The sequence below is a fragment of the Nelumbo nucifera genome, chromosome 1 (genome assembly GCF_055504915.1).
Source record: "Nelumbo nucifera cultivar China Antique chromosome 1, China Antique-T2T, whole genome shotgun sequence".
In the NCBI taxonomy this organism is placed as follows: Eukaryota; Viridiplantae; Streptophyta; class Magnoliopsida; order Proteales; family Nelumbonaceae; genus Nelumbo; species Nelumbo nucifera.
In genome coordinates, this window is record NC_142649.1 from 142437341 (window position 1) to 142465027 (window position 27687).

The following is a 27687-nucleotide window of genomic DNA, read 5'->3' on the forward strand; positions in this document are numbered from 1 at the left end:
ACATTGATTGGAATTACTTGGATGGTAGGAGGTCTACTTTTGGTTATCCTACTCTTTTAGGTGTTTGTTGTTGCTTACACCAATGTTGAAGTCTAGCACAAAGCTATGGCTCATTGGGCATTTTAACTAGGATGGTAGGAGGTCAACTTTTGGTTATCATACTCTTTTAGGTGTTTGTTGTTGCTTACACCAATGTTGAAGTCTAGTACAAAGCTATGGCTCATTGGGCATTTTAACTAATATGACTCAAAAACTTACTTGGTAAGTTGAATGTTGGTGTTACTGGTCCCATCAGATTATTGCAATAACCAAAGTGCTATTAATATAGATCACATTCCATTTCAACATGATAGAACTAAATATGCTGAAGTCAGCTAACACCTAGTTAGCGAAAAAGTGTCCTCCTAGGAAGTTTGTTTACCCATGAAGACAAAAAACCAACCAACCAATTGTGTGACTAAAGGAGTCATAAAGCATAAATTAGACAGTATATTTGATATATTTGTTAAGCTGAGCATGATTTATATCCATGCTCCCCTTGAAAGGGAGTATTAGGATTCGGCCTGCCCTTGAATCCTGTTAGACTGATAACAAAGTAAAAGAGAGAGAGAGAGAGAAGAAGAAGAAGAAGAAAAGAAGAGAAGAAAGGGAGAGAAAGATCTGGTTCGAACAAGAGAGAAAAGTCCCCTTTCCCATTCGGCCAGATTTGTTTTTATATTACTAATACTCTGGAAATGACACATGTGCCCCTACTTAAGTGAGGGACATAAGATCCAACATAGCCTTACACATCAACAACTTAAACATAAGCATAAAGACAAAAATACCCCTACATAGTCGACATTAACACTCCCCCTCAAGCTGGTGAGTATATATCATATAATCCCAGCTTGTTACATATGTAGTCCACTCTTTCCCGACTCAACCCTTTAGTAAACAAGTCTGCCCACTGGTTTCCTGTGTTAACATATGTAGTATCTATCACTCCACTTAGCACCTTCTCTCTCACAAAGTGACAGTCAACCTCTTTTTTTCTATCAATAACACTTTCATTAAATCATCAATAGAAGATTTACAAGAGAAAGACAAACACACTTATCTTCCAAGAGCAACAAAGAACCTCAAGAAAAGGAAAAAAAAGAAAAAAAACACTAAAGTTACAGCTTAGCCCAAAACAGTGAATCCCTTTCTGCCCCTTGTTTAGCTAAATCGTCAGCTAGGGAATTAGCCGATCTTTTAACCCAACATGTCTTAACTTCCATCTCCCGCACCAGCCACTTGAATTTCCTCCTCTCATTATTGTACTTCCATAAGCCATTGTGATCTTTAATCAGCCACCCTATCACCACCTCTGAATCCCCTTCAATTATGAGTTTCCTAATGTTCAACTCCTTAGCTTTCCGGACTCCTTCCATAACTGCAAAGATCTCAGCTTTAAGGGAGTCACCCACTCCAATTGGGCCTGAGAAAATGGCAGAAATGACCCCATTTTCATCCCTAAAAACACCCCCAATCCCCGATTGTCCTGGATTTCCCCTACTACACCCATCAAAGTTTAATTTCAAAAATCCACCGGGTGTAGGGGTCCAAGCCACACTCATTATTGGCTTGGTCTGTGTGCAATTTGCAATTTCACCCCACTTCCTCAACATGTCATCCACAGTGTAATCTGTGAATAGCTCCAAAGATTTCAGCCACTATACCGCCCTAATATGTATGATAGCCCTCAGATCTGCTGCTCCTCTCTCAGCTTCTGAGAATATCTTGGAGTTTCTTTCTTCCCAAAGTGTCCAACATACTGCAGCCCTTAGTCCTCTCCACATAGTCCTTCCCCTTTTTATCCGCCACCTGAAAAAAGAAAGGGAAAAAAAGCCCTGCAAGTCTGATGGAGGATTCCAGCTACATCCAAATAGGGAGAAAGCCCAATCCCAAATTGACCTCGCAAAATGGCAAGACACCAGTAGGTGAAAACCAGTCTCCCCATCTGCTTTACAAAGAACACACCACAGAGGTGACAAGCAAGTATTGGGTCTCTTCTTTTGGAGTAGATCACCAGTGTTGATTCTTTCCAGATAGGCTTCCCAACAAAAACTACCAACCCTAGGAGGTATTGCTCTGCACCAAACCGCATCAACAGGGAAAGGGGGGAAAGTAGGACTGGTGGACTGACTTAAGACTTTGAAGAAAGAAGCACAAGAAAATATGCCATTGGGGGTAGGTGTCCAAATTCTAGAATCTGCCCTAGTGGGGTCTAAGACAACGTTATCAAGAAGTGCAATATGGCTCGAAATACTATCGAAGTCTGAGTCCCTCAAATCCTTTCTTAGACCCAAGTTCCACCCAATCCCATAAGTGGAAGAAGACGGGGTGGTGAAAGACGAGATTGGCTCATTTTTCAAATCAGAAAGAGCATAAAAGAAGGAAACTGATCCATTAAAGGGGCACTCCCCACCCAGGTTTGTTCCCAAAATTTTATGGAGTTACCGGAATTCAAATCATACCTGATATTAGGGGAGAAAACTGGTAGTAGGTCATGAATGGCTTTCCAAGGAGAATTGCTTGTGGTCCTACCTCTGATTCCAGCGTCCCATCCATTGTGCTCCAGCCCATGTGTACTTGCCACTATTCTAGCCCATAGTTTCTCCTTCTCCATAGGGAACCTCCACAACCACTTTCCCAATAGAGTCATATTCCTTCTCCTAATACTCCCAAGCCCCAAACCACCACAAGTCTTATTCCTACACACTATCTCCCAGCTAACTCCATGATCCCTCTTCTCCTCTCCCGGCTTCCACAAGAAATCTCTCATTAGCTTCTCTAATATGTTAGCAACCTTCACTGTGATTTTAAACACCGACAGGAAAAAGATGGGTAAGTTAGCAAGCGTGGCCTTAATTAGTGTAATTCTCCCACCAAGAGAGAGGTAGTTCTTTTTCCAGGATACCGGTCTTTTTTCAAACCTTTCCACCACCGGGTTCCAAAAGCTCTCTCTCATAGGATTATCACCTAATGGCAACCCTAAGTAAGTGACAGTCAACCTCTCTATGTGCTTGGTTTTCTCATGAAACACCGGATTAAGGAAATATGGACTGCAGCCTGATTGTCACAGTAGAGCTTCATTGGAGTGTCAACGGTGTATCCCATCTCCTATTGAAGGTTCCTTAACCACACTAATTCACAAGTAGCATGTGCCATAGATCTATATTCTGCCTCTGCACTGCTTGCCACAACTGTCTGCTTCTTACTTTTCCATGTCATCAGATTACCCCCAAAAAAAGTGCAATAGCCTGTAGTAGATCTCCTATCAGATATAGAACCGGCCCAATCAGCATCAATGTATCCTTCTATTTCAAGTTTTCCACCATTTCTGTATATCAAACCACAACCAAGAGCCCCCTTTAAATACCTCACAATCCTTAGAACTGCATCCCAACGTGGAACCAGAGGTTTCTGCATGAACTGACTTACCACACTAACCGCAAATGAAATGTCTGGCCAAGTAAAGGTTAGGTAGTTCAGTTTGCCTACAAGTCACCGATATCTGCCAGGGTCTTCAAACTCTTCACCCATATCACTGCTCAGCTTAGTGTTTGTTTCCGTAGGTGTTTCAGCTGGTTTAGCACCTAACAAACATGTTTCTTCTAGCAAATTAAGAACATATTTCCTCTGACACAAGTTAATACCATGCTTAGACCTTACTACTTCTATCCCCAAGAAATATTTTAGTTTACCAAGGTCCTTTGTCTGAAAATGTTCCAATAGAAAAGTTTTCAACCTATCAATTCCCACTTTATCATCTCTAGTAATAACAATATCATTTACATACACCACTAATAGGATCTTTCTTGCATGAGAGTCATGACTGAAGACTGAATGGTCAACTTGGCACTGTTTCATACAAAACTTCTTTACCACCTCACTGAACCTACCAAACCATGCTTGAGGAGACTGTTTGAGCCCATAAAAAGTCTTCTTTAGTCAGCACACCTTACCATCCTCCCCTTGAGCAACAAACCCCAGTGGTTGCTCCATATAGACATCCTCGAGCAGATCACCATGCAAAAAAGCATTCTTGATATCAAGTTGATAGAGGGGCCAATCGTACATATTACATAGCAGCAAGATTAATCACAACACGAACCGAACCAATCATAGGAACCGGGGAAAAGGTCTCTGTGTAGTCAATACAATAGGTTTGGAAGTACCCTTTGGCAACCAATCTAGCTTTCAGCCACTCTACACTACCATCAGGAGGAAGAGTGGTGAGGTCCCATGTATGATTATGAGTTAGAGCTGAGAGTTCTTCTTCCATTGCACGGCGCCATCCTGGAGAGGCAAGGGCTTCCTGGAAGCAGAAAGGTGAGTGAGAGAAACATAATTAGAAATAGGATGAAGGGTACAACTGCGTTTACCTTTCCGCAAGGCAATGGGAAGATCAAGATTAAATACTGGGGTTGGGGCTAGTGTGGGAACAACTGTCGGATTTATCGACAATGATGGAGCTGGAGGAGGAGTCAGTACATGTTGACGATGTGTATACACTTGACGAATAGGTGGTCGTTCAACAGGTGGTGGCACCGGAGGCAAGGACTTGGTCACAACTTAAACAAGAGGAACAGACACCGCAACTAAAAGAGGAAGGGGAGGAGGTGATGAGGAGGAAGAAACATCACCGGACCCCAAGAAAAACAAAGTAAACTCAAAGAAAGTAACATCAGCACACACAAAGGAATGTCGAGAGCTAGGATGATAACACTTATACACTTTTTGAGTCCGAGAATAGCCAAGGAAGATGCACTTAATGGATCGTGCACCTAACTTGTCCCTTCCTGGCCCTAGATTATGAATGAAGCAGACACACCCAAAAACCCGAGGAGAAAGAGGAAACGGAGACAAGGTAGGAAACAAAGTGGTGAATGGAGAATGACCATCAAGGATAGACGTGGGCATCCGGTTAATCAGGAAGCAAGAAGTAAGCACCGCATCACTCCAAAAAGGTTTGGGTACAGTCATGTGGTGCATAAGGGATCGAGTTGTTTCCAAAAGATGGCGATTCTTTCTCTCAGCCACCCCATTTTATTGCGGGGTGTAGGTATATGAAGTCTAATGGATAATGCCATGGTGGTCCAAGTATTCTTGAAATGATGTAAAGAAATATTCACGGCCATTATCGGAACGAAAAATTTTAATGTGGACACCAAATTGGTTGCGAATCTCAGCATAAAATTTTTGGAAAATGGCAAACAATTCACTCATTTCTTTCATTAAATAAAGCCACGTCATCCTTGAATAATCATAAACAAAAATGACAAAATATCTATATCCATTGTATGACATTACTTTATAAGGATCCCAAACATTTGAATGAACTAAAGAAAAATGACTCGACATACGATTATCAACCCTAGGACTAAAGGGAACACGATGATGTTTCCCCAACCGACATGATTCACAATCCAAAACAGAAAGATGACTCAACGAAGGAACCAAAGACTTCAAAACTTTAGCGAAGGATGACCAAATCAACAATGCCACTAGAAAGGAGAAAGAGATGACTGGAGAGTTGTTGACGTACTTCCACCATCGTCAAGGTAATACAATCCACCAACTTCATGCCCTCCACCAATCTTCATCCCCGTCTTGAGATCCTGAAAAACAATGAATAATGGTAAAAAGTAATAGAGCAATAAAGAAACTTGATCAACTTACTAACTGACATAAGGTTAAACGGAAATTTAAGGACATACAAAACTGAGGATAAGGGTAAAGGGTCCATGTTAACTGTTACAGACTGTATAATTAAAATAGGAAGATGTTACAGACTGTATAATTAAAATAGGAAGTAAATACTAGGGAGATATGATGTTACAGACTGTATAACTAAAATAGGAAGTAAATACTAGGGAGATATGATTTACCTTGATTGTAGGACAGATTTGTAGGAATTTGATTAGTCCTCTTTCCTAATATATTCTTTCCTAACATAGAATTTGTAACTTGTATATATACATACGAGATTGATGAATAATATAACAAATTCTTCTTCCTCTGTTTACTCTTATTTTACATGGTATCAGAGCATCTAGTCTTTGCCTGCCCTTTTGTTTTAAGTAAACAGTAGGTAGAGGAAAATTTCTGGGTGTTTCGGGTCACCTCCTTGGAGCAGTCAGAGCATCTAGTCTCTGCAAAGTCCAGCAGTCAGCAGCCCTGCGCGTGTGTCTCACGCACCGCCTGAAGATTCTGCCACAGTCACGCGCGCCGGCACGTGGAGGCACATCTGTCGCCGGAAAATTTTTTTCGGTCGTTGTCTTTTGGCTCGCCTCGTCCTGTATAGCACATATTTGTGCTTTGTTACGTGCATATCCATTCCGGTGTTTTCAACAGGTGTGCTCTGATTGATTTTCGGTGTTCAAAATATTCTGTTTATTTGAATTTTGAGATTATGGCAGACAAGAAATCAGTAGTTATGTCGGATGTTATTCCAGTGATGTCAAAAATAACTGAGCATAAGCTTAATGGCTCTAATTATCTGGATTGGAGTAAAACTATTTAACTATATTTGTTGAGTATTGCTATGGATAACCATTTGACTGATGACCCTCCTAATGATGACTCGAGAAAGTCTTGGTTGAGGGAGGATGCCCGTTTGTTCTTGTAGATACGCAACTCCATTGAAAGTGAGGTGGTTGGTTTAGTCACTCACTGTGGATTTGTTAAGGAATTAATGAACTATCTAGAGTTCTTGTACTCCGGAAAGGGGAATATTTCCCGCATTTATGACGTGTGCGAAGCCTTTTACAGGGCAGACAAAGGCGATAGATCTCATACAAGCTATTTCATGGATTTCAAGAAAACATATGAAGAACTTAATATGTTGCTTCCGTTTAGTACTGATGTGACTGTTCAACAAGTTCAGCGAGAAAATATGGATGTTATGAGTTTTTTAGCTAGCCTACCTTCTGAATTTGAGACTGCTAAATCTTAGATTCTTTCCAGTTCAGAGATCCCTTCTCTACAAGATGCTTTTAGTAGGGTCCTTCGTACAGAATGTTCTCCACCTGTTCAGCCTAGTAGTGCCCTTGTCAGCCGCAATAATACATCTGAATCGGGGAGACAACAATACAGGAGTGGTAGTGGTAGGTCAAGTAACTATGACAGGAATACTAATACTCGTGGACAAGAGTTAGGAGAGATAGTGTGTCATTACTGTCATAAGCCAAGACATATGAAGCGGGATTGCAGGAAGTTGCAGAATAAGAAAACTCAATCAGCCCATATTGCATCCACCACGGATACTCCTGAGAAGTCTGTTATGATGTCTGCAGATGAATATGCCAAATTTGCTCAGTACCAAGAATCATTGAAACCTCAATCTACTCCTGTTACTGCCATCGTCGAGTCAGGTAAACCCAATACATGTCTTGTTTCCTCCTCTTCAAAATGAGTCATTGATTCTGGAGCTACAGATCATATGACAGGTAATTCAAGTCTGTTTTCTACCTTTCAGTCACATAAATCTACCTCTCCTGTTACTTTAGCAGATGGGTCAACATCTTGTGTTATTGGGTCTGGCACAATTAGTCCAACACCATCACTTCCTTTGTCATATGTTCTTAGTTTACCACAGTTATTATTTAATTTACTTTCTGTTAGCAAACTCACTCGTATCCTTAATGAAGGGATGAGAGATCCATCGTATGGCCGCCCAGATCTTGCAGAATAAGGGGGCGAATTTCAAAAATTTTTCTCTCCCTTCAACTGGGAATCGCATTCCCTATTTAGAAAAACATATTTTTCAAGGATCAATCTTGAACCATAAACCAAACCAGATCTGAACCAAAAAGAGTAGGAGGGAGGATGTACCTGATACAGAGAAACAGTATCTCCCAATGGAGGTGTTCACGCCCAAGGAGGATCCAAACTCTGCTCCCACTGAAGATGGCGCAGTGCAGGATGGAGCAGAATCAGCAACGTTCTTCCAAAAGAACTTGACCCTTTGCAAGAATCAACTGGATGGCTTGTGAATACAGTTCCAATCAATCTTTTCCCAAAAGATTGGTATCAAGATCAGATCTTGATTTCTCCCAAGAACTGGAGATCGAACTGAAGGTAATGGCGGCGGCAAGAGAGTATTCGCAGGGTGAAGAATTCTCTCTTCTTGTGATTTCAGCACTCAAGAGGATCTGAATGTGTGTCTTCTTTAGGCTGCCGCCCCCTTCTTCTTTTTGTTAATCCTAAATGATCAGCTCCTAATCTCATTAGGAGCTGCTTATCCAAATCATATTTGGATCAGCCCTCTCTTTAGGTGATAACGTTAAACCCTTATCTTATCTGCAGATTAGATTAGCTTTCTCCTAATCTCATTAAGAGGATTCTAGATCTGAATCACATTCAGATCTGGACTCTCTGAGTGGATAAGGTCAAGACCCTATCCTATCTGCTAATCCATCTCAGAATTCGCCTCATTATCAATTAAATAAATTGCCCAGTTCGAAATGGGCTTTAGGCCCATTAAGCTTATGTACTCACTTATCCTTCCTAACTGCTGCCCAATTGGGCTTCCTTCTATGGCGTAGGACCCAAACATTGATCTACACATCAGCCACATGGGTTTGGCCCAGCCTTTGTTACAAGGCCTGGCCGAATACACTGTTATGGACAGTGCACCCCCTGAAAACCATTTTATAGGCTCTATGGGCCCAACACTTACCCTAAGTGGTCCCTGGGCCAAGCCACCTTATAACACCCAGGGACTGTGAGCAGATGCAAGATTAGCCCATCAGGCATTATCCTCAACGGTCTTACACTTAACCCCTCAACCCATAATGATCATACACTGGCCAACAAGAGAGGACCTCTCCCTCGGCTGCAAGGAACAGCGTTGCACTCTCTACTTATGTGAATCCCGGGAATTAAAACCTTCTTGCAAACATTTTAGAAACCATAATATATATACTTTTATATCTCATATAAAATATACTTTGCAAAACAAATCTCAATGGTTGAAATCGGCTGTCGGCAGTCTTGGTTTCCATCAGTGAGAGTGCATCCCCGATCATTACCTTTGTCCGAAAAATGGGCTGATCCTGTCACTATGATCACCCACTCAGATGAATTCTCAGACTGTCCCAACATACCCAAGTTTTGACCCCCGCTAAGGATCTCACTGATTGGTACATCAAAAACAGCCCAATCCGACACCTAGTGCAGTATCATAATCGAGTCTAGGGGTCGGGTGTAACTTTCCAGTTTTGCCCATCAATCTCCAAGGTCCAGGGCAATACTGGAAATCTGGTCCAGTTCATAGATTCAATTAATCTTACATTGTATGTGCCTAGGGTCTCACCCTGGCAGCTGAGACAGGCCACAACCGACTTGGTGGCACCACAATGTCAGCCTTATCAGGATAGGTCTCCCCAGACCGACCCACTGGCTGTGAACATTCTAAACTAACACGAGTCTCATTAAGTGTCCAGTTTAAGGGTATTACACAGAAACATACCAAGGGAACATGAATCAAATATGCACTTTTATTCATTTACAATAAACTCATAAAGTACATCATTCTGATTGAAGCTAAGGGCATACAAAACTGTCTAACACTTAATTGTTGTGTCTCATTTTTTCCTAATTATTGTTTATTTCAGGATCTTACGATGAAGAAGATTAATGGTAAGGGACATGAGTCTGGAGGTCTCTACATCCTTGATACACAAGTTCCAAGATCCATAGCCTGTTCTGGAGTTGTAACCCCTTTTGAAGCACATTGTCGGTTGGGCCACCCCTCTCTCCATGTGTTAAAGCAAATTTATCCTCAATTTCAGAATTTGTCGTCATTAAATTGTGAATCTTGTCAGTTTGCTAAACACCATCGTCTTAGTTCGAGTCCTAGAGTCAATAAACGAGCTAATGCTCCTTTTGAATTAGTCCATTCAGATGTTTGGGGTCCGTGTCCAGTTGAGTCCAAAACTGGGTTTAAGTATTTTGTTGCTTTTGTTGATGATTACTCTCGTATGACATGGTTATATTTAATGAAAAATCGTTCTGAGGTGTTTTCTCATTTTTCTGCTTTCTGTGCTAAAGTTAAAACTCAATTTAATGTTTCTGTACAAATATTGAGAAGTGATAATGCTAAGGAGTACTTGCTAGAATCCTTTCAAACTTACATGCTTCAGCATGTCATTCTTCATCAAACTTCTTGTGTAGATACACCATCTCAAAATGGGGTTGTTGAAGGAAAAATAGACACCTTCTTGAAACTGCAAGAGCTTTGTTATTTCAAATGAAGGTTCCTAAACCTTTCTGGGCTGATGCAGTTTCCACAACATGTTTTTTTATTAACCATATGTCTTCATCTGTCCTTTAGGGTAAGACTCCTTATCATGTTCTATTTCCAAATAAAACACTGTTTCCTATTGAGCCTAGGGTATTTGGGTGTACATGCTTTGTTCGGGATGTTCATCCTCAGGTTACCAAACTAGATCCAAAATCTTTGAAGTGTGTTTTTCTTAGGTATTCTCGTGTTCAAAAAGGGTATAGATGTTATTGTCCTACTCTTCACAGATATCTTATGTCAAGTGATGTTAATTTCCTAGAAGATACACCTTTCTTTCCATCTACTCCTCATTCAAGTCGGGGGGAGGATGATGATTTGTTAATCTATACTGTCACATCATCTGGTTCACATCGTATTGAATCTGCTCCTGCCAGGCCTAAGCCACCTACAGTACAGGTTTATTCTCGGCGACCAACCCCTTTGGATCCATGTCCTGCACCAGCTCCTTCGTCGGCAGATCCAGTCTCAACTGATCCTATTCCTTCGTCATCAGAACCAGTCTCTAATGATGATCTTCCTATTGCTCTTCGTAAAGGTAAGCGTAAGTGTACTTATCCAGTATCTTCATTTGTCTTATAATCATTTGTCGTCCTCTTCTTGTTCTTTTATTGCATCTCTTGATTCTATCTCTATTCTTAAGACTGTTAAAGAAGCCCTTTCTCACCCTGGATGGCATAATACTATGATTGAGATGAATGCTTTAGAGGATAATGGTACTTGGACCTTGGTAAATTTACCTTCAAATAAGGAGGCTATTGGGTGTAAATGGGTGTTTACAGTTAAAGTCAATCCTGATGGGTCCATTGCCCGATTGAAAGCCCGTCTTGTTGCTAAAGGATATGCTCAGACTTATGGAGTGGATTATTCTGATACCTTTTCTCCTATTGCTAAACTTACTTCTGTCAGGTTGTTTATTTCTATGGCAGCTACTTATAATTGGCCCCTTCATCAGTTAGACATCAAGAATGCTTTTCTTCATGGGGATCTTCAAGAAGAAGTTTATATGGAGCAACCGCTTGGCTTTGTTGCTCAGGGGGAGTATGGAAAAGTTTGCTATCTTCATAAGTCTCTGTACGGGTTGAAGCAGAGTCCTCGCGCCTGGTTTGGAAAGTTTAGTCAGGCAGTCGAGAATTTTGGTATGAAGAAAAGTAAGTCTGATCATTCTGTTTTCTTCAAGCACTCTGCTGCTGGCATCATTTTGTTAGTTGTGTATGTGGATGATATTGTCATTACAGGGAGTGATACTACAGGGATTTCATCCCTTAAATCCTTTCTCCACACTCAGTTTCATACCAAAGATTTGGGAATGTTGAAATACTTCTTGGGTGTTGAGGTAACAAGAAGCAAGAAGGGAATATTCTTATCTCAAAGGAAATATGTACTTGACTTGTTGTCCGAGACGGGAAAGTTGGGAGCTAAGCCATGTAGCACTCCAATGATTCCTAACTTACAGCTCACAAAAGATGGTGAATTATTTGAAGATCCTGAGAGATATAGAAGATTGGTTGGAAAGTTGAATTATCTTACTGTAACTCGTCCAGATATTGCGTATTCAGTTAGTGTGGTGACTCAGTACATGTCCTCTCCAACAGTTAATCACTGTACAGCTGTAGAACAAATTTTGTGCTACTTAAAAGGAGCACCTGGGCGAGGAATTTTGTATGGCAATCATGGTCATACTAGAATTGAATGTTTTTCAGATGCTGATTGGGCAAGATCCAAGGAAGATCGAAGGTCTACTTCAGGCTATTGTGTATTTGTTGGAGGGTATCTAGTTTCATGGAAAAGCAAGAAGCAGAATGTTGTCTCACGTTCGAGTGCAGAATCGGAATATAGAGCTATGGCCAAGTCTGTGTGTGAAATAATGTGGATATATCAGCTTCTGACTGAAGTAGGTCTTAAAACTTCAGTACCAACCAAGTTGTGGTGTGATAACCAAGCTGCTCTTCACATTGCATCTAATCCTGTTTTTCATGAACGAACTAAGCATATCGAGATTGATTGCCATTTCGTTCGTGAAAAGATTCAGCAAGGTTTGATTTCCACAGGTTATGTGAAAACATGAGAACAATTGGGAGATATCTTCACGAAGGCTCTTAATGGGGTTAGGGTTGATTATCTTTGTAACAAGCTAGGCATGATTAATATCTATGCTCCAGCTTGAGGGGGAGTGTTACAGACTGTATAATTAAAATAGGAAGATGTTACAGACTGTATAATTAAAATAGGATGATGTTACAAACTGCATAATTAAAATAGGAAGTAAATACTAGGGAGATATGATGTTACAGACTGTATAACTAAAATAGGAAGTAAATACTAGGGAGATATGATTTACCTTGATTGTATGACAGATTTGTAGGAATTTGATTAGTCTTCTTTCCTAACATAGAATTTGTAACTTGTATATATACATACGAGATTGATGAATAATATAACAAATTCTTCTTCTTCCTCTGTTTACTCTTATTTTACATTAACATTACCAACACCACAAATGGAGGATGCAGAGCCATTAGCAAGGGTAACAGATTGTGATGTTGAGCAATAAAAGAGGGAAGAAAACACACATGGAGTTCTAGTCATGTGATCGGAGGCTCCGGAGTCAATAATCCAAGGATTGGGTGTGGATGCCAGACAAGCCATACATGAGTGTGCGAAAGTGGCCGTGTTCTACTGAGATTTGGCCTGGACAAACCTCTCATACTCATCACGGGGAACACTCATCTCCTTCCCGGGAACATCTGTGGATGTAGAGAGCATCTAATCAGCTGAACGACTCTCCTGTCTGAAGCTACTGTCACTAGTCATGACATGATTGGCCCAAGTTGAAGGTGGACAATGCAAATCATAGCAATAATTAAAGGTATGCCCATCCATACCACAATGTGTACATCTCCTCAGACCTGAACTATGTCCTCTGCCACGGGCTCCCCTTGAATCTCGACCTCAAGTACGACCACCACCACAGTAATATGTAGGTCCACCACCACTACTCCGGCCATATACCGGTCCACTGATACCACTACGGCCAGACTGAGCTCCCCGAGCTCCACCTCTAACACCACAGCCCCTTGATACTGCAAAGGTTGATCTGTCGGAAACACTAGGGTTCTCGGTAGATCCAATAAAAATCCTCCCAAGTCGAGCAAACACCTCTTCTAAGGAAGGGAGAGCTGATCCTCCTAGTATTTGAGCCCACATTGGTTCATATTCAGACTTCAGCCCCACCAAAAATCGAGTCGCATCTAGTTGTTCTCTCTGTTGTTGCTGAATTTTGACATCAGAAATGAGGGGGTGATAAACATTCAACTCATTACGGATGTTTCTCATACTAGCATAGTACTCTTCAAGACTCCGATTACCCTGTTGCAGATTAAAGTATTCCTGATACAACTGATATACTCTAGTTGTGTTGTCTTGACCTGAATACAACTTCTTAGCATAGTCCCACACTTCTTTGGCAATATCAAGAAACATGAAATTTACACTAATCTTGGGTTCCATATTGTTCCATAACCATGTGATAATCTGTGCAACTTCTTGTTCCCAGTCATCATACTAATGAGAATCAGTGGAGGGTTTTTCTTCCCTTATGTGTTTCACCTTCTTCTTTGACTTGAGAAAGACTTCTACAGATTTAGCCCAAGGTACATAGTTTTCTCCATTCAGTTTAATAGAGGTCATCTAAACATTCAGGTAGTCAGTAGGGACCATCACACTAGTCTTGTTGTCACTGTTGTCTCCCATTGCTGAATTCTATTATTGCTGAATTCGGCACACTGCACACTAAACCACACTACACATTGAACACACTGTTTTCAGCACGTATTGTTGCTGAAAACTGCACTCTCTACACCACAACCCTACCCCACGACTACCTGAAAACTCACCACACTGTTTGAGAACCACTCCCCCTTCGAATCACACTGAAATTTGCATAAACCCTAGCACACAACAATCTGAATTCCCACCATACAATCTGAAGCAGACTTATCATTAGATTCACAACAAGAAATTGCATAGAAACCTCTTACCTAATCACCCGAAAATCAGACCACACAAGGCACCCACTGCACCACACGAACCAGCCCTCTTCTCTTCATCGATTAAGGGAGGGCTTTTTACAAATCGCGGCGAACAACCACAAACAGCACAACTGGAGGCATACAAAACTCCAAGGGGAGAGGGCGATCTTTCCTTTTCAGCCCTTTCCCTTATTTCCAACTGATGGCGAAGAAAGCAAGGGAAAACCCTAGACTGGCTGCGCAAATAACAGAATTCTGGGCAGATCCGATTTGCTCAGTTTGGCTCTGATACCATATTAGGATTCGGCATGCCCTTGAATCCTATTAGACTGATAATAGTCAACGTAAAAGAAAGAGAGAGAAGAAGAAGATGAGAAGAGAAGAAAGGGAGAGAAAAATCTGGTTCAAACAAGAGAGAAAAGTCCCCCCCCCCTCCCATTCGGCCAGATATGTTTTTATATTACTAATACTCTGGAAATGACACATGTGCCCCTACTTAAAAGAGGGACAAAAGATCCAACATAGCCTTGCACATCAGCAACTTAAACATAAGCATAAAGACAAAAATACCCCTACATAGTCGACATTAACAGGGAGTATTGTGATATAGAGAGGTATAGTTAGGCATATTTATGTAATTACATGCTTTTTAGAAAAAGATAAAAATGTTACTGAATGGATCAATAGACCCTAACCTTTCCTCTAAATCTCAGTGCACATCTCAGATGCAGCATTTTTAATTCCAAAAAAAAACTCTAGCAATTTAAGTGCCATGCACAAACATACCTGCTTTGCCTTATCAAATTGTCCACAATTTGCATAAGCATTTATAAGTGCCATGTAAATATGCTTTGTCACTTGAACTCCATCACGCTGCATTTCTTCATAATACTGCAAGCAGTTCAAGAACCAAGTTCAATCTGGAGATTGTCACTCCATACTTTCTGAGATTCTATGAACAATACTAATATTTTTCAAAAAAATGAACTCATTACGCCATTAACCATTTAAACAATACATTTTTGCATGTAAACAAGGCTCAGGTACACAATTTATCACACTGCATTTCTTCATAATACTGCAAGCACTTCAAGAACCAAAGTTCAGTCTGGAGGTCGCCACTCCAGCTTTCTGAGATTCTATGAATAGTACTAATATTTTTAGGGTAAATTGCTCAAACCTCCCCTGAAGTTTCTGACCGTTGCTGAAACCTTCCCTGAAGTTAGGTAATTGCAATCACCTCCCTTGAATTTTCTGACAGTTGCAAGTAGACCCCCTCAATTAAAATCCTCTAATAAAAGGCACGAAAATGTCAAAATTACCCATATGGTATTGGCATTCATCACTTCATCATCAGGTATTACATGACTTGTGTCAATTTGTTTTTGGTTTCTTATGTTTGTGTAGTATTAATCACTCCCATTTAGGTTGCTGTTGACTCCAAATGCTACAAGACTAATAAAAAGATTTTTCAATGATAACATGAACAGCTGAAAGTTGCCCAAGATCCTAGAAGCCAATTATTGTGGAATGAAATATTTTCTGGCCAAATAACACATCTAAGCAATATCTGTTCCATATGCATTGAAAAGTGCAAATAGTCCAACTTCCCCCTCTGATGTTAGTGTTCCAAAAAGAGGAAATCTCTAAGCTGTACATGTTCAACAAGAAGCAGAACGGGCAAGTCAACTTGAGGAAGCAAAGTCCATGAGGATGATAGATAGGTATTTTTTATGCTTTGTTATCATCTTTAGAATGTTGAGAAAATTTTCCAGGTCCCACCAAAAACTTAATGCTACTGAAACAAATACCTTAATAATGTCCTCTTCACATCCAGAGTTCCCAATTAAATAGCTGAATGTATGAGAATCTGGTTTTACATCTGCACGTTCCATTTGCTTAAGAACCATCAATCCACCATGAACATTTTTCTGCAACAAGAAATTTGTCAGCAAGTGGAGTAACTCAAATAGTAGAGGACTGTGCCACTTCAAGTGGGGTAATTCAAACAAATAGTGCAAGAAAATCAAAATAGTAGACCTCTTTAAGATATAGAAAGTACAACAAAAACATAAATTTCTTTCATTTTGATGAATTTTCTTTTTCATTTACTATCAATAAAAAATCAATCCCTACCCTACAGAGGTTCTGTACATTGTGATGCAGGAATGGAATCAGGGAAAGAAACAATGGTTTTCCCCCAATTCCTCCTCCAATGGCTATTTCATAATTTCTGGGTGTTTTCGATATTAGTTTTTTAGAGTTCTTGAATTTATATTCTAGTTTGTTGGTGTCTCAAGGAATATAGTTAGTGATTTAAAAAGTGCACCTAAGCACACAAGCAAGATGCATTTCAAGACCTATGCCTCACCTAGGCCCAGGCATAGCCCCTTTGAAAAGGTGTGTGCTTAGTGCACCATTGCCTCAGTTAAATTCTACACCCATAGCCTAAACAAGTCCATGCAAGGGTCTTAAATTCTTAATCCATACACCCATAGTTGTCAAGGTGACGCCTAGGCGACAAGGCGCCCTCGGAGACTCGCCTCGCCCAGTCGCCAAGTAGTTTTGTGCACTATGTTATAAAATACTTTTATATTTTAAATTTTTTGACAATATAACTATAAAAAAGGCATTATTAAACTATAATACTAATTTTATGTGTTTATGTACTAATTTCTTTTTATTATTTTCTTATTTGTTAGGGTTTAATCAACACAAACATTGCTAACTGCCAAGGTTTTAAATTTCGCAACGTATTGGTCGATACGTATCATTTCGAAAGAGTTCTGATACATGGAACATGTATAATTAGATGGCTTCGTACTTTTTCGTTTGTATCGGCCTCGTATCAGACCGTCAGCCGAATTTAATTTCCCTCTCCTTTTTAAATTTAAATTTAATTCATCTCTTCTCTCCCTCTCATTAATATCAATTTTAATTAAGCCTTAAGTTTGAGACGTCACTAAATGCTAATATCATTTAATTAAATGCTCAATTGAGTTACCTTTAATTTCGACATTTAATATGTCATTAAATGTTATCTAAGTCAAATAACGTGTTAAAAATCACAAACTGAAGGTAACAATTTTCGAACACAAGTAATTTGCTTACAACAATAATTAATTAACCATTATGCCAACCTTAATTGCTTATTAAAACATGTTTTTTTATACTTAAAGTAATCTTTCTTGCCTTGTGAATGTTTCCCAACAAATGCTAAAATTTGATTATTAATATTTATATAATAATAAGATGAATACAAATTATATATATTTATTAAAAATTAAGGTATATATTAACTTGTATACATAATAAATATTATCTAAATCTATATAATAAATATTAACTAATAAATGACTTCAAATAAATATTAGTATATATACACACACATACATTTTAGATCTTTTATTATTTTTCGATAGTTACTAATTATATCCCGATACTTTATATAAATCATTAAAGAATGATTTTTATGTTTAAATAAATTAGTTAGAATCATATAAAACTCATTTTTATTGTTGTTCATATTTTCTAAGGATTTTTTTGGATTTTCTAGTGTATCCATGCGTATCCTGATTTTTTGTCCGTATCTATGTGTTTCCAAAGCATATGTCAATACGTCTCTTAAAATTACCTTTCCAATATACCTTGCATTTCCAATACTTTGAACCTTGTTAACTGCTATATCGAACCCATGATTCAAAGTATTGATACACCTCTGTGTATAGGCAGAGGTGTATCAATACTTATAACGATACTCCCCCTATTTGTTTCTTTGTTTTCAATTTCATTTTTAAATATATATATATATATATTATTTTAAAATATGGGTTCCCGAAAACACCTGTAAACATGTGTGTTGGGGCACCAAAGATACAATACAATACACCCGATACAGGGCATGTCGTATCGAAGTTTTGATCCTTGATCGAATCCTCAAAGATTTCAGAACCTGAACCAATAAGCAAGGGTAGAACTTAAAATTTTGTCTAATCAAACACATTTTCTCCTTATAGATCTTCTTCTTCCACCTTTTATTTTCTTCTTTTCCTATAACAGAAGTAGGGGTTCAGCCCCTATATTTTTTGAATTTTCTTTCCTTTGTTCCTTTTCTTCTCATAAAATGTTGATTTTCTAAACTTAAAACATGAACTTTATACTTGTCTTATGAAAATTATGAATAATTATGAAGGAAAGATGGTTATGGAACCTAGGGAACTACACTAGGATATATGGTTTTACTTAAAAAAAAAAATCCATCGCCAAGGCGCCCGCCTCGTCGACTAGGCAACAAGGTGCCCCCCTGTCACCTAGCCTCACCTTGGCGCCTTAAAAACTATGCATACACCAAACGAGTTCATGAAAACCCAAACAAGTCCGGACCAGTATCCAGAGACCAGAATAGCCTTTTTATCATCAAAACGGAAAATAGAGACCCCAGAGCTAACTTCGAGTTTATTCATAATTGCGGCCAAAAGAAGCAACTTATCTAAGGATTCTTTTTAATTGTTCTCGAAGATTTTGCCTTCAGACAATTTGGCAACTTCCAACAAAAAAAAAAAATCTTTAAGCTTCTATGCAATCAACACATAAGCAGCAACTTATACAACACATATATGTTATGTAATGTTTAATCCTTTCATGGCTCAGGCATGACAGTAGCATAATGGAATGGTTGACCAAAAACTAACAATAGAAGATAATTGAATTCACCTGTATCATGTACCATGTAACAAACAAAAAGATATAAACACAATTTGTGCAGGAAAAAGAAAAAAGGAACTTCTGGATTTCTGTAAGAAATAAACAAATAAAACAGAATAGCATCATAAAACAACTCTAAGAAACTTCTTGCCTCTCAAGATAAAATTACTTACCTCTCTAAAATATCCAGCCATTATGGCATTGTACATGTTTGTTGTGGGCATTATATTCATTCCTTCCAAATCTTTTAACATTTGATATGCACCTTCAAACTACAAAGGGAAAAAGAAAAAGATTTATGAAAGACACCTCAATTTCAGAAAAAATAAATACATAAAACTTCTAGTAGAATTGAGGGATGACATGTATTGGAGATCTTCTTTTCCACTAAAGTTTATATACTTTGAGTATCTGTGTGGTTCTTTTTTTTTCCAGCTGATGGTTGGATAGTTGCACTTGCCAGATTAACCCTCCTCCAAAAGAAAACTTTCAAGAAATAATGACCATATCTATTTATTTTCCCCTTATCTTCATGTTATCCTTTGTTAAAAATCAAGAATGAAACTATATATTCAAATACAAGGGAAAAAAATCATATGTGTAAACTTACATCTTTCATTCTTACACATAAATTTATCATGCTCCTAAATGTCTCAGCATTTGGCTTCAAGTTATGACGTTGCATTGCTGAATACATTTGATGAACCTTCAGATAAAAATATGGAATAAGTAAAATAGAACATTTTAAATTTTATTCAAGTTCCAAATAAGCGGTTTCATTTATATAGGATCAATATCAGGAAACATAGCAGAAATAACTAGAAGACATAACATAGTAGATCCATAATCCATATTAAAAGATTCTAAAATATGAAATCTGGACATTCATCAAAAGAGGTTGCAAGAAAAGACAATTCAAGAATAGGTAAATTTAAACAAGCATTTCTAACTATTGAATTTAAAAATATTTCACTAATACAGAGTAAGCAAACTGAAGAAAAAGAAGAGAAATAATAAAAGAGAAGAAGAGAAAATAAGAGGAAGAAAATAGATGCCCAGGTAAAACTAAAGAGATACATAGTTGCTTTGAGAACAGTTAAGGAACTATGAAACGTAATAAATGAGAAGGGGGGATTAGGTGGCAGTGATCATACTAAGATGACAAATACTTGGCATATTTGTACATTTTTCATTCTTTATTCTCTCCCATATTCAATATATAAAGTCAAAGTTACCCATCAAAAAAATAAATAAAAGGGCAGTCAGACTTCTTCCAACATTTACATGTTATGTTTAATACAAAGAGACAGAAATACCTCTACAACTTACACACTATTATAATAAACCACTCAACAACTAAAGATCAGAAATAAGAAAGACCAAAAGCATAAAAACAGTGATCCATGTGAAAGTATCACACATGGGGATGTCTTTTGATGCCTAGATAATCATATATTGCACAAGAAAGTATAACACATGGGGATGTCTTTTGATGCCTAGATAATCATATATTGCACAACAACTGATATCATATATGCAGTGAGTCCCATATTCATTCATGGAAAAATTCATATAAAACCAAAAAAAAGCAAATTTCATGTGTTGATATCCTAAGATTCCATGGAGATACACATAGGCAAGGTGAAAAAGGACATTTTCATACTGTAATTTCACTTGATGACTATCAAATAAGATAAATATCACTTTAACAATTACGACATACACAAATAAGACCAGAAATGACATCAAACTTATCATTTGGTTTATATAAAAAGAACCATTAGGACCTACCAAATCAAATTCATAGCTCTCCCCACTTGCCCTTAAAATGGAATTGAAGGTGTCCACAGATAAGGTCAAACCCGACTGAAACATTTGCTCAACTAAACTCAGAGCTTCATGCACCTGCAAACAAAAACAAATATGCCCATCACTTGAAGTGTTGAAGCTAAAAGTAGAAGGGAAAAAAATAGATTCCCTCAGGGCACTACAACATCTCAGGAAAAAATAATCTCATCTCCAAAAACTTTTTGTTGATGAGTAACTAAACAGTGGTTTTTTTTTTAATTTGTAGTAAGGAATAGCATACAGGTTGTATTTGTGCCTACCACCCCAACAATATTAGGTCAGCCTCCACTACCCCAAATTTCCTTTCCCCCATCTTTCTAGCAAGTTACAAGCTAGAAATTAACCCCCCCCCCCCTGCCGCATCAAAGAAACAACCCCCCAGTATAATAGGATTCTAGTAGCTCCTTGCCCAGATAAAACATCTTATAAGGCTCCATTTGGTTTGTGGGATGAGAAGGGAAAATCTGGAATATTCCTTCCTTCCCATGTTTGGTTTGTGGGGTATCATGAGATGGGATGGCAAAAGTTGGGAATATAGATCACAATTCTTGGGATGTGGAGTCCCACCATTTTGGTGGGAAACAAGTGGGGATGTAGGAGGAAAATTATTTAACAAAAACAAACACATTCCTTGTAGTATTTTTAAGAGTTAATACTTGACCCATGACCCATAAATAAATTATTAATTATTTAAAGACATAATAATAAAATAATTTAATTAAAAAAATTAATAAATAACTTAAAATAAACAAATATGAATCAATAAATTATTTAATACCTAATTTTTTATAATAAAAAATTAACATAATAATTGTTGAGGATTTAATCAGTTTTGTGTAGATTTAACGGTTAATTTTTTTATATGTTAATTGTCAGAAAGGAAGTGGGGACCACAGCATTTATGTTAGGTCCTTTGTTGATTGTTTCCTAAGTCTTTTATGTGTTTTTAGATGCTTCCGCCCTATAAGGGCATATTAGTCATTGCACTCCACTTTATATTTTTAATATAAATACTAGTGAAGGGGGCGGCCAGAATTAAGCTCTCTTTTTCTTTCTCAAATTTCTTCCTCTTCCTCTTCTTCTTCTCTCTCTCCTCTTCTTCAAGAAAATATCTTTTCTTTTACAGATTTTTTAATTCAGCAGATTTCTACTATAATTAGGTCATAAGTATTAATAAAATAAAATATTAATAATAAAATATAAAGTAATAAAAATTAAAATATTAATTAATTTTAGTAATTAATTAGAAAATAATAATTAACAACAAACTACTACATCATAAAAATATTACTAAATAATTAAGAACTAATAACAAAAAATTTAATAATTAACTAATTTACTAATGAATTAAATCATTAAATAATTATTTTATAATTAATAGTTTAATTAAAAATAATTTATCAATGAAAAATAATTTGATAATTTATGAATAACTAATATTAAAATATTAAAATTATTAATTAATTCATGGGTATTAATAAAACATAATATTAATAATAACTTATAAACTATGAATTTTAAATAACCAATTAAATAACTATGAATTTTAAATAATTAATATCTAATTAATAATAAAATAATAAATAATAAATAGTATTAATAACTAATTAAAATTAACAAAAAATAGTTAATAATTAATTAAGTAATTAATAAATAAATAAATAAGGATTTTATTGTTAATCTAATTAATGATTCAATAAAAATAACTAATAGTAAAAATAAAATTATTAATTAATTCAGAGTAAATATTAATAAAATATATTTTAAAATATTAATTCTTAATTAATAATTAATTAGATAATTATCAATATTAATTAATTATAAGATTGTTTGATTAAAATATTAATAATTAATAATAGTACAATATAAAATAATAAAAATATTACTAAGGTGGATTTTCCCACTATTTTCCCTTTTGCAACCAAACAATGGAACATGAAAATTTTCCACCCATTTTCCCTTTCCCATCCCATCCCATCCCACCAAAATCTTCCCACAAACAAAACGCAGCCCAAGTATTCAAGAGAAAGAGGAAATAAGAAAAAGCTTGAGAAAGGTTCCTGAAGCTTTAGGGGGAGAATTTTGGGATGAGAAAGGAGGCCCAGAAGAGTGGTGTAAGTTTGACCTATGCCTAGTATCTGTGTCATTGGTGTTGCGGTTGCTGTGCAAGAGTGGTGTAATTTCTTGTTTTCTCTCCCTGCTTTTTGTTGTTCTAGGTGGTTAGAAGTAGTTTGTGGTTTTGGAGGTGTCATCTTAACACCTGCCGTTAGGCTGTATTCAGTTCTTTTTTCCCTTAATAAAATTTTTCTTGTTACATGTCAAGAAACCCTGAGATTGCCAAGTCCTCCTTTGTCTTCTAAATGGATCTTTTTTGGATCGGCAAGAAATTTTATTAATTGGTGAATGAAGTTATGTACAACAGATTAGATACTCACCCACCTAAATGTACAAATAGTTAATAAACCAATGCCCAAATAAAGAGTTACAACAATGCCCAAAACAGCTATTGGCTATAAACTCCCTGTTTTTCTAACTACCACATATCCTATTTGCAGAGTGCGTCTTACCCAATTGAAGGGGGTATTCAACTCCTTTGACAGGCTTTCTATTTCCCTAGAGCATGCCTATAGATTCAAGGCACATGACAAATACTGCTTGTACAGGAGATAACTAGACTCCCTTCTACTTCCAGGAGATAACTTACCAAACCTTAAACCTTGCAACAAATCCATCAGTTCTGCTTTCAGTGAATCTCCATCCCCTATAGGTCCCAAATACAAAACCATAAACCTGCTTAAAGAATCTCTAGAACCATCTCCAATACCTGCCATTCCCAGATTTCCCATGGAACTCCCATCAAAATTTGGCCTTATTTTATTACTTGCTGGGGGTTTCCATTCCATGATCACCCTAAGCTTTTCTTTAGAGGACTGTGCCACTTCATTCCACGCACTTATTATATCAGTCACTGAAAATCGAAAATTCCCAGTGTCTTCTAATTGGATCTTTTGCTATCCTCCTTTTCTTAGCACTACAAAAAACCCTTATCTCCAACAAGTTTGAAGAATAAAAGTATTACTTGCAATAGATTTAATTCTTAGATAATAAGGCTGATCATACCTTACATGAATCACAGCAATACATAATGAGCTTCTCATATGATGTGGATGAAGGTGTTACTTCGAGCATCTCATGCAAGTCCCTGAACTTCAAAGCAATGTCCTCAACCTTCAAAATTGAATAGTCAGCACACAAGGAGATCATAACAAAAAAAAAAAAAATTAAAGGCACATACAATGGATAGAATAACCTTGCATTAGGAAGAAAAGAACAAATGACTGCATAGTAAGCTTCAAATACTATGAAAATGCTTAAAATACAGATCAAAAGGAAACAGTAACTTATTGAAAAAAAAAACTCTTGTTAACAAGAGAGAAAGAGAGAGATAAGATAGCCTCATACTGACAACATTACTTGTGTATTACGTTTCTGGTTAAAAATGATTACCTAACCCTAGCAAAAAGAGAAATAAAAAATTATGGAAGAACCAAGATGCTGAAATCCAGTCACTCAGAATGCAATTCTTGTCCTTGTTCCAATTCTGGCTGGTAATTTGCCACAGAATCTCAGCACTGAAAGCCTGAAACATTTTTCAATGGTTCAAAAGTGCATAACCTTAGAAGTGAAGACATCAATATTGACATAATTGATGAAGAAAGTGCAGAAGCAAAGAAAGATACCATGGAAGAACAAACCAAATTTCTTCACATTCTTGAACTAGTGGTAATTCCATAGTTCTAGGTGATGTATGTATTGATATTTTTGAGTCTTTCAAATTATTTTCCAGCTTGTTGGTGTATAAGGAATGGGAATAATTTTCTTGAAGGTTCATAGTGGTTTGAAGAGTCAAATTAGAGAGAATTAGATTTTTCAAAAGTTAATGGTATGTTAGTACTAATCATTAAATTTTATTGGTCATGAAATAAAAAATGAATTACATATAAGCATCTCTTTTTTTACGCTAGCATCTGTGACCTAAACCTTTCTATTAATGCTTACATTTCTTACTCTTATTACTGACGCCAAAAACATTGGTTCCTATGTGCCTTTTGCATCAGCCAAGCAGTATGCTGATCTTTGAAACTAAGAGAAGTCCCCAGCTCCTTTCTAATCTTCTTATCTCCTGTATTATGTTTCAGTACTGCCAAGTGCCAAGATCCTTGACTATTGGTCCTTAACCAGATAAGAACCACACCAGTAACCCCTTCCATCAAATTTCTTACTCTTCTTTTTTTTCTTCTTTATGTATATATATTATTTAAAAATATTTGATAATTGATGTTTTATATATTAAATAGAGATTTGTAGGAAATTAAAGATTTTAATCCTATGGCTAGTCTCCTAGATCTTACCAAATTTTAATCTAGCATTTAATGAAATACAGAAATCAGTGTTTTAAAAGGCGTGGGAGGCGTATGTCTGGAGGCGCCCAAAACGCTCTAAGGCGTACGCCTCATGCACATCTTATATAAAAAGACAGAAAAAAAAAAGAAGAAAAAAGAAAGGAAAGGAAAGGAAAAGAAAGGGAAGGGAAAGAAAAAGAAAGAGAAGAAAAATAGAAAAGAAAAGGAAAGAAAAAGAAAGAAAAGAAATGGGAAGGGAAGGGAAGAAAAGACAAGACCCCCCCCCCCTTCAACTAATGTTATGCATCTTTGTCCTTCTTAATATAAAAGTTTTTTATTAAAAATAAAGAAAAAATGAGATCCCCCCTTCCTCTTCATCCTCCTAACCCCCCTCCTCTTAAGGAGGCTTATGCCTCCTTGTGTTCGGGAGGCTTACGCCTCTTGCGTTTTGAACTACGCCTCATGCCTCTAGGTAGTGGAACGCCTCACGTCACGGCTCCACATTTTAAAACATTGATAGAAATTACTAAACCCTAATCTTCTTAACTCTCTCTCTCTCTCTCTCTCTCACCAATTTCACAAAACCACCGCCCAATCTTTCCCTCACAAAAAAAAGTCAAAACCCACTGTAGTACTGCACCTTACAGAGATGGAGCCCTTATAGAGATGTTTAAAGTTGTTTTGTGGATATTACATGACAATGAATGTTTATTTTTTGATAGATATTATAGGTTCTAGGTTGATTTTTTGTTGATAGAAGAATTGGTTTGTTAAAATTATCATTTTTAGCATACTAATACCAATTGAAACTTATAAATTACAAGGTATAATTATTTAATTTCTTTTACGTTAGAAGTTTTTAACTTTTTTTTTATCAATAACTATGCTAAAAACTTTTATCTTGATATTAAGTTTAAAGTTTCTTACATGTCACTATAGTCTCCATGACAATAAGTGAAAAAAAAAGTATAATTGTTAAATTTTGGAACTGAAATACAATAATTAGACCCGGAATCTTGGCCCGGCCCAATCCGGGCCCATGTAGGGCCAGGCCTGGGCTTATATTTTTAGGCCCATAATGCGGGTCGGGCCAGGCCTGAGCCTAGCCTAAGCCCATTGTTATGAAGGCAAAGCCCGGCCCGGCCCGGCCCATGATCACCCCTAGTTGGAAGTTTTTGTTGAGAATTATTTCTGAATAGAATCAACACTAGTGATCTGCTTCAAAGAAAGAGACCCAAGACTTGTTTATCCCCTCATAGGTGTATTCTTTGTAAAGCTGATTGGGAGACTGGTTTTCACCTTTTGATTTCTTGCCAGGTTGCCAAAACTTTTAGGGAATGGGCCTTTCTCTTCAGGCTTGGATAGAACCCCCCCTGTAGATGTGCAGAGCCTTTTTTTGTTCTTTTTTCAGGTGGCATTTGAAAAGGGGCAGAACTATGTGGAGATGCCTAAGGGCTGCAGTGTGCTGGTCAGTTTGGGGAGAAAGGAATTCAAGACTTTTCTCTGAAAGAGAGAGAAGTGTTGAAAATTTGATAGAGCTGATTCACATCAGGGTAGTTCAGTGGCTGAAATCATAGGACCTATTCACAGATTTTACTATGGATGATCTGCTAAGGAATTGGAGAGAGATTGCTAGCAGTTCCCAGGTCAAAACGGGTCTAAGCTTGTCTTGGACCGCTCCCCCCACTGGATTTATAAAGCTGAACTTTGATGGTAATAGTAGAGGGAATCCTGGGCAGTCAGGCATAGGGGGTGTATCTAGGGATGAGAATGGGACTGTTTTAGCTCAGTTCAGGCCCAATCAGGAGCAGTGGTTCTTTCAGGGCTGAGATCTTTGCAGTTTTGGAAGGTGCCCAAAGAGCAAAGGGAACATTAGAAGGCTTGCAATTGAAGGGGATTCAGAGGTGGTGGTAGGGTGGCTGCATACAACAACAAAATGAGAAAATTCAGATGGCTGGTTAAGGACATGGAAATAAAGTTCAGCTGGGTGAAGAGATCTGCTAATTCGTTTGCTGATGGGTTAGCTAAGCTAGGGGTGGAGGTGGACAGGGAATCTATATTTTGGGCTCAGCTGTAATTCTGGTTCTCTCATTGTGGGGGTTCATGCCTCTGCTGGGGAGTTAAGAGACTTTATCTCCCCCTTTGTATAATTAACTATTCTGATTGATTAGTGAAAGTTTTGTTATTGATCAAAAAAAATTTAATTTATATATGTGCTTTCCTTAGTTTTAATGCAATTAAAAGTTAATTCTGGCCAATTTCCTAATTGGAATTGGAGTTAAGAAAGGAATATCCAAGCCCTTTTATTGACCCGATAAATAAAGTCATTGTAATTAAAAGTTAGAAGAGTTTATTTGATGAACAGAAG

At 37.4% G+C, this 27687-nt stretch overlaps 1 protein-coding gene across 3 annotated transcripts in view; it reads right to left on the reverse strand.

The window, feature by feature from the left end:
- Positions 1–27687, reverse strand: part of LOC104585690 (pentatricopeptide repeat-containing protein At4g04790, mitochondrial-like) — an 89983-nt gene that overhangs the window by 29227 nt on the left and 33069 nt on the right. For 2 of the 3 annotated variants that reach the window (XM_088894524.1, XM_010242651.3), the window contains exons 6-11: positions 24037–24144; positions 20860–20973; positions 19679–19774; positions 19242–19340; positions 16176–16295; positions 15151–15255 (exon numbers count right to left, since the gene is read on the reverse strand). In XM_088894524.1, the coding sequence (XP_088750650.1) occupies positions 15151–15255; positions 16176–16295; positions 19242–19340; positions 19679–19774; positions 20860–20973; positions 24037–24144 (642 nt within the window). The remainder of the gene's footprint in view (positions 1–15150; positions 15256–16175; positions 16296–19241; positions 19341–19678; positions 19775–20859; positions 20974–24036; positions 24145–27687) is intronic. The other variant, XM_088894523.1, reaches the window with a different exon arrangement.